An 8,493-nucleotide genomic window follows, 5' to 3' on the forward strand; every position below is an offset into this window, starting at 1 on the left:
TGTTTCTGGGGAACATGTACGGTAAAGTCCAGCTCCTGTCTACTGCTTAGTTTTCTGTTCGCGGGGTTACTTTACATGCAACAGTCTCACCCAAAAGACACCAGATTAAAAGAGTTTTGAGCTGGGCTCGTTATCCCTATTTCTGGCGTGTTAGTTTTAAATGAACAAAGTGCTCTAGATGGGTCGAGCGTGTTACCGCTCACCGTGGTTTGCGACCACTTGCTGATTCTCGGACAGCACATGTGAGGAGCTTTACATCCATTTTTAAGCTGGTGGAGGAACAAAAGATGAGCACTCTCTCCAATGCTACATAATGCACCGGGACAAGGGCAGGTCTGGGCCCTGCATCAGGTGTGACGACTCCTCGCAAGCGTTACCCTGTGCTCCCCAGAGACCGGGTGGCTCAGATGTGCATTAGCAGAAATGCAGACCTGGCTATATATTCCTCTTTCTGCAGCAGGAAGATTCAGAAGCAAATGCATTCAGGGGAATGAATGCAAGTTCCTGCCCTCGACAGTGAAGAACACACAACTCAATGTTGCAGCACTTTTAAGAAATACAAGAGCGAATCTGGGGGCCCCATACACTCGTGGTGTTCACTAGGCCTGTTCTGATCCCCCTTAATGGCACCCTGTGTTTTTTAATTAAAAGGTGGGCCCATAACAAGCAACATGAGAGGGCCGTGTTCTCCATTTAGCTGCAAAGCAAACAGCACGAGCCAAAACAGCGCAAGCTGCCGCACACCCACGTATGCACATGTAATACCCTGGTCCAAGGAACATGGCACTGATCACACCCACCTATTTCACAAGCCATTAAATGGGAACGATTTTTGATTACTGTCTCTTCGGCTAGATTCACACCAGCCTCCGTGATTGCAAACCTGGCCCACAATGCAAATGTAGCTGGGTGTCGAAGGGACCCTTCTCCTTCAGGAAGCTAATTCAGATATGACCTAAATTGCTACCACGTAATCACAAGTTGGTGCCATCCAGGAGACCTCTGCTGTAAAACTCTAGGATTCAAATAAACGAGACACCCTATAAAGAGGAGACATTAAGGAGATGGAGGAGGGAAGGACACACAAAACTGAAAGACAGCATCAGCACTTGGTGCTCTTGTGGTGCCTTCCAGCAGAGGAACACCTTCCAAGCACAGGTTAATTAGGCTTCCCCATGCCCCTGAGAACTGATAACGGCTATCCAGGGAGCGTATTGACAACACAGCTAGCGTGCAGGTGAAGTAAAACAGATGTTCGGCTTGAAACAACACCAGGATGCAGCTTAGGACAGGAACATTGTGCCCAAGTGAAACAGTACGGGGACTCAGGGTAGACAAGATATGGCAGGGGTGGGCAAAATGCGGCCTGGGGGCCAGATGCGGCCCACCAGGCCATTCTATCCAGCCCACGGGGTCCCTAAAAAATTTAGAAAATTAATATTAATCTGCCCTGGGCTGCCTGTCATGCGGCCCTCGATGGCTTGCCAAAACTCAGTTAAGTGGTCCTCTGCCCAAAATAATGGCCCACCCCTAGAACAGGGCATGGGCTGAGCTGGTATAAATGGTCATTGCTCCGCTCAAGTCTATGCAGTTCTGACAATACAGGCTGGGCAAGGACCTGGCCCAAGGCTTAGGTGTCATGAAAAATGTCTATGGATATGGCAGAGAACCAGGACAGAGAGAGGCAGTTAGAAGGAAGCCCCTTGCTTATGAAAGTTTATGCTGCGCAAACTTTGATTTAGTCTGTAAGTTGCAAATCTACCCTGCATTCTTGCAAGGGACCAAGATGCCAGGCTTGCATCCCATGTGGGGAAAGTGCTGCCAGGATCCTAGGTGCAGCAGCCAGATACTGAGCCACGAGCCCCATCTGACTGTTTGGTAGCAGCCCCCCATACTTGTACAGGCCAGTCCTGCTCAGCTCAGGAGCACTCCCTGGGTTCTAGCACCAAGCACCATGAACACCTGTGGGGTTTCCCAGTGCTATGAGAGTCGCAGGAATTTACAGCTGGGATGCCACATGCTATTATCCTCCCAGGTGGTTATTCCACAAGGCACACAGCAACCAGCCTCCGGATCAGTATTAAAAGCATGTCAGCAGGAGGTTCACATGTGAAGGTTTCATGACTCACTACATTCCTGCACTCAGTTGTGTAACTGGATCCCTGCGCAAGAACTAGCAAACATAGGGAGTGGACAGACAAACCAATGGCAAGGATTCCTGGCAGAAGCGAAGCGATTCTGAAGTGAAACAAGCTTCAATATGCCCAGTGACTGCACGGAAAGCAAACTCGCCAGCACAACACATGGCTGAGCCCCATCTCCAGATCACACTGATGCTTTTCCCTAGCTGTTTATCACACGCAGTACCCTGCACATGCAAACATAATACTGGTAGATTTTGTTAGATTTTAGTTATCATCAACCTTTTTTTTTTTTTATACAGCAAAGCAAAATAAAAGCTTCTGCAGAGAAAGTCAGAATCAATTATCTGGCAAATCTTGACTTTATTCTCACCTTATTATTTACGGACAACTTAGCTTATTTACTGCTATGGAGAGAAAAGCCTGGCATATCAAATATTACTAGAGCCAGAAGTCTGGAGGACCTTTTATACTCACTTATCCTTATAGCAGATTAAAACTCTTCTCAAGGTATATTGCTTAGTATCCAACTGCATTTCTGAAGAAATGCAGATATCCAGCTTGGATATAGCAGCAGCCACTCAGGGCATATATCCGAACCACTATTACTAACAGTCTCTCATAACTATAAAAAGATACAGCTTTAAAAGACAGAAAACCGCACCCACGCTAGAATAAATACAATACATACAGGTAAAGCAAAGAGTTCCCGGAGCTCCCTACAGTGTGAAATGGCTTTTGAAAAAGGTAAGGCAGCTGCTGAGTACAGTACCAGGCTTTGCTTCATGGTTGCTGATGAAAATCCAAAATCAGGCTGCTCCAAAATAAGCTGCTAGCTTCCACTGAGATCTGCTTACTCACTAGACAGCGTCAAACACACCTTCATCCCACACTTGTAAAGAAAAGGCTATCTCCAAAGGAGCTGCTTATGACAGGGGGAGATGCTGGAACACAACATGCAGAAAGGCTCTTTCTTGTGGCTGGTTTTAACACGATCGCATTGGCATCAACAGCTCCAGCGACAAAAATCAGCCAGTGATTTTTGAAAAAGGAAATCAGAACAAGAGTAAGCAGCAAATGGCAAAACTCCTTCTCAAAAGGGATTTCTGCCCGTGGATGCATGTTACAGAAACACAGATCTCTTAATCCTCTCTCCGCATTTGTAACATGAAATCGGAGCAAGCTGCTGAATCACAGCTGACAGTAAAACTGGAGCAGGTTAGTCTCTGCCTTAGAAACGATGCTGATCTTAAGGATGTTTGTATCCTGGATACAATCCATGTCAGTAGTTGGCAACATATTCATTTTTATCAACCACACAGCACACGTTATATAAAAAATAATGGATAAGTTGTCTTGGCCTAAAAACCAGAAGTGTCCCTAAACATGGGTGTATGGAAAGCTATTCCTATCTTCTTCCTACATCAACATCCTTATCTTGCGAGCAAAATTACCTGGCACACTTTGTGGTTTGGGGCTTGGATGTTGGGAGCAGCTTACCGGACTTAGGGTGCCCACAACTCAGACTGCTCACGAGGGCTGGGTGCCCGACTCTCAAGTACTATTAAAACACTCGAGTCTATTTATGCCTCTTCCAGAACAGGAGAGAAAAACAAATTGTTCCCTTTACCATTTTGTGGATCCATGTTGCTCTCTCTGCAAACGGCAGCTTCCTCAGTGCCCACGCACCAGTACATCCTGGGTTGTAGTCGTGAAGGGTCGAGATGCCACCTTTCCGCAGCATTTAAAATCATGTAGTGTTATCAAAGCCAAGTGACCTCGGTCCAGGGAGAGGGCCTGAGAGGCACTGTGACTAGTCCCAGTCTGGGAGAAACCCCATTTGCCCTGTTTAAAAACCAAAAGAGAAACAGTCAATCAGACAAATCTTTCCAGAAAAGGAACTGCAAGAGGTTTCTTCCTTTGCATGTACAAACATGGTCCCAAAGACACCACCTCGCAAAAGCGCTTTCAGTGCGTGCACTGTATAAACGTGCTACACCAGACATAGATCAACACAAGCTCCCAGCGATGTCCCTGCTCTAAAGAATGGTGCTGCGCCCAGGGTCTCTCAGCCAAATCATCTCCAGTCTTTTTTAGGACAAGGATAAGGCTATCATCATTGGCCTCTGGATAAGGACAGCAGCAGTCGTGTCGGATCCTCTGCGGCTTAATGAGAAAGCCGATCACTGAAACAATGCAACCCCACGGGAGGGGAAAGATCCCTAGCACTGCTTAAAAACTACTTTCCCTCACCCCTAAAAAGCATTGAGAAGTGACAGGTCCTGTTAAGATGGGCCGGGGGTAGAAGAAAAGCATAAACTTTTCCTCTTGCCCAGAAACATGCAAAGCGTTTATTTGGCACGCCAACAGCATTTTTGCAGCCACATGTTCAGGGATCTGTATCAGTTCCCTGAGGACTATAAACTGGTGGTCTTTTAGCAGCCCTGGAAAAATTAAGCAGTGATCAGAACGCTAACCAGCTCCTCCTCTGGGGCAGCTGGAAGGCCTTACCTGTTCAGAGGGCAGCATTGGTAATCTGCTCTTTTAAAAAGCACCTTCCTTGTCGATTAACCTCGCCATACAGTCACAACCTAAGTGCACCAGCACAGTTTGTTCCCTAATTTTCTGCTTTCTGTTTCAGTATGTAAATTCTCTCACAAACGCAACAAGATGCTCCGGTGGGGGTTGATTTGAATCAGCCTTTCCTCATGTCTGCTATACGACACTGGTTTTTTGAAAGGCGGCCCTAGCGCAGCCCAGCATTAATGGTTAAGCCCCATTCAAGTCAGTGACGTCACGAAGCCTTTTCCTGTGCAGAGTGGGGCTAGCAAATCAAAGCCGGGTCGAAACATCACACACTGCCTCCTTCAAGCAATCTCCAGTCGGCCTCCACCCAGTCCTTCACCATCGGACAAGGGTGACAAAGCAGTGCAGCATCTGGTGAGTGGCGTTTCTGGACGGATGCTAGAGCTGGCTGTTATTTTATGCTCACGCCGCTAAGTTGGGTTTCTAGTGACCACTGCTTTGCAGTCAACTGTTGGCATCAAAGACCAAAGCCAATTTCCCAAAGGCTTGCAGAAGCTGTCCTCACTGCTTAAATTACAGGGCTAGCGCTAGCATGTTAGGCCTTCGTATTCAGGTGGGAAAGGATTGCTCTGACACCTCCAAAGGTGGGACAGAGGCTTGGGGAGAAGCCATTTGGCTGCAGGTGAGTAACAGTACCAGCTGCAGGAGCATGCGTGGAAACCAATGGTAGTGTGACTGACCCGATCTGAACCATGCCAGAGCCAGGGACACAATAAGCACCAGCGGGGTGGCTGCACCCCCCCTTTTGGGCTGGACCACGCTGCAGGAGCCACTGGGGATTTTTTTTTTATTTAAGACCCCCCCCTCCACTACTTCCCCTTCGTGCTCAGAGGCACATCCCCACCCCTCCCCCACCTGCCACCGCTGCTTTCCCCACTGTCCTGGAGGCAGAGGAAGGTTTAAAGCCACTTCTGCCTGCTCCAGCCAGACTGTGTTGGGGGGTGCAGCAACGATGGGTGGGGGGTAGACTCCCTGCCGCCCAGCTCCCACGAGAGCAGGTGTGGGGTGGGGGTTGCCACCACCATTCCTAGCTGAGCCCAGCTCCCACGCAGCCTGGCGGGAGCGGGCAGGAGCAGCTTTGAAGCTTGCACCTCCCCTAGGGCAGCAGAGAAAGGAGCCATGGTAGGTGGAGGAGAAGGGGAAAGGGAGGGAGGGAGTGTTCCTTTAAGCCGGGAGGGGAAGGGGGGAGTCTGACGTGCTTTGGGGGACTTTAAAAAAAAGTCCCCAGCGTCTCTGGTGAGGCTGTCTTTCCACACCAGTGGGTGGGGGGAGGAGGCTGGGAGCAGGGGGTGCAGCCACCTGAGCAACATGGCCAAGTCCTGGATCCACCCCTGATCTACCCTCCTTTTTCTTGTCTGGGGAGCCTAGTAAGATCAGAAGCTGCGGTGAGGGTGAATATGTGATGTTGTGCGAGATCACCCCGTGGTCACCGCACACACCACCACCACCACCACCTTTGGTTTACTCTTTTAAGAAGGCCTGGAACAAGGTGAACATTTTTGCCAAATCGCTGAAAGTGGCATCTGCAAAACTACCAGCACCGAGGACCATCTTTTTCCTACAGCGCCTACTGATGTCTCAGATTTAGAAGGTATGTGTGGGGAGGGTAGGGGTGGGAGGATGGCAGTGCCACAGTACAGGAAACATCAAATCATCCTCTACAACTCTGCTGAATTACAGCAAGGGTGAATACGTCCTTTTGCAAAGCAGAGACTGGCCCCGCAGCCCCCTGCAGCAGACATCCAGTCTTACGTGACATTTTCCTCCCCCCTAAGACAACATTAGCAATCACAGGGGGAAAAAAATAGATACCATGCTGCAACTTGTGTAGTCTGCAGTAACCACTAACTGCAGGTAGTTGAAAACTGCCCCATTCACAATTTCCAAAAGTGTCACTAACTCCCTCACTCTGCCCCATGGAGACCCCGCAGGAAATCATTCTGGAAATACCTGATGTGGAAGTCAGCCCGAGGCCAGAAATACAAAACTGTCCTCTCCGTAACTGCATTATTGCAGAAAACAATGCACGGCAGCGCTAAAGTGGTCCAACTACACATTTTTAAACTCTCCCACCTTTGAATTTCTTTTTAGCCTGTCCCCTGGATTTCCCACATTACTGAACAGGGAACAAGTTGCAACATCCCTGTCATGTTTTATACCTTTAAGTTACTGCTCCATGTCTCAGTTGGGACAAGGTTTTTCCTGGAATATGCAACCACAACTAGTGGATGTTGCCCAAGGTGCTGCAGTATCCACTCTGCTGGATTAAAAGCAGGAAGTGACACATTTTAAAGCAGATTTAGATGCTATTTGCAAGCTTCCCAATTTCTCCTTGGAGACTTGCTGGCAGGCAGCCAGCTTGAGTTCAGATTGAGTCCAAAGTCCAGGAGGCTTTTAAAAATAAATAACTGCACTCTCAGCATCTCAGAGCAATTCACAACTGTTCACTAAGCCTCTCCATAACACTGGCCCTCTGTACCATACTCACGTTATAGGTAATCTGGGGCACGCCTTGCCTGATATCGCTCACCAAGTCAAGGCTCCAGAGCAACAGCAGGAGGCCCTTGCTTAAACCATCAGATTTCACTGCCGTCCCAAACAATGTCATGCCCTCTCTGAAGCCAAAGATAGAGTTAAAGGCATCTTACAACGGGTGCTAACACGGGGCAATGAGGTGGATGGACAAACCAACCGACCGAGGGCTCATCTGATTACTGCAGCCGGCAGGATGAAGCCCTGCATAGAGAAGTATTTTCCAAGAGAGAACGTAAATTGGTGCGATGTTAGGGCAAAATCTCTGCTACGTTTCTGTCAACCTCGGACCTGGATTCGATGGCTCCGAAGGTCCCCTGAAGTCCCGGGTCCCTCATGGAACACCAGGAGCTCCCTGCCAAAAGTTTAATTCATCCCATAAAATACTGGCAGCCACTGGCACCACTCCTGCCATGGGAGCAGAGGCACGATGAAAAGTAACCCACCGTGGGCCCGTTCAAGAAAATGACAGCTGAGATGCAACGACCTGGGAACGCTAGCACACCCCTCGTGTCGGGAGAAGCAGCAACGCATCCACAGACAATCCCCGTGCAAGAGAGGGTCGGACCCTAAGGGCGTCTTGCCTAGTCTCCTGTGTCACAGCAGCAGAGAGCGGATGCTGAAAAGGAGAGTGAACTGTCTTCCACCGCTCCTCTCACTCGCAGCCTCCAGCACTCAGGGTCCAGGAAGCTCCGATTCACGTGCCCCTCGCTCCCACGCTCCGTGGCAGCTGATTCACCTTTCCTCCACGAACGCCTCCGGTCCTGGTTTGAATCTGGCTGAACTGCCCTGGTTAGCGTAGAGACACAGCGGTGAATTAATCACTGTTCATGGGGCGCTCCGAGATGCGTGCGCAAAGAGTAAAACCAGCGGTTCTCAGTTGTCACTGCTCTGCACCACGAAAACCGCAGGGGATGCTTTTTTTACAGGGAAGCCAGAGCAGGGCCAGGGGGCTGCTGTGGAGGCGACTGGATGCAGTACAAGGATCCCCTGGTACTTAAAGGATTTCCTTCCCACCGCCAGCTTTTAGGGAGCGCCACCCCGCCCGTGCCCGAGCTGCGGCCCCTTTGCCCGGTCGCTGCGGACGCCAGCCCTTCCCCTTCCCGCAAGCTCTGCCCTCGTCCCGCTCGCCGCAACGGGCTGCGCTGGGCCCCGGCCTGCCAGGGCGGCTCGCCGGTCTCGCCGACTTACGGGCCCCGGCGCGTCGGCAGGCTCCCGGGACGCGGCCCGCAAC

General features: G+C 50.0%; 1 protein-coding gene across 2 annotated transcripts in view; it reads right to left on the minus strand.

Annotated features, from left to right (window-relative positions):
- The window catches only part of LRRK1 (leucine rich repeat kinase 1), a 110,542-nt gene extending 106,557 nt beyond the window's left edge, over window positions 1–3,985 (minus strand). For both annotated transcript variants that reach the window (XM_019503999.1, XM_019503998.1), the window contains exon 1: window positions 3,772–3,985. In XM_019503999.1, the coding sequence (XP_019359544.1) occupies window positions 3,772–3,895 (124 nt within the window). In that variant the 5' untranslated portion in view covers window positions 3,896–3,985. The remainder of the gene's footprint in view (window positions 1–3,771) is intronic.
- Between the last annotated feature and the right edge of the window lie 4,508 nt (window positions 3,986–8,493).

Source organism: Gavialis gangeticus, unplaced genomic scaffold, assembly GCF_001723915.1.
Source record: "Gavialis gangeticus isolate Ggan-Ray unplaced genomic scaffold, GavGan_comp1, whole genome shotgun sequence".
NCBI lineage: Eukaryota > Metazoa > Chordata > Crocodylia > Gavialidae > Gavialis > Gavialis gangeticus.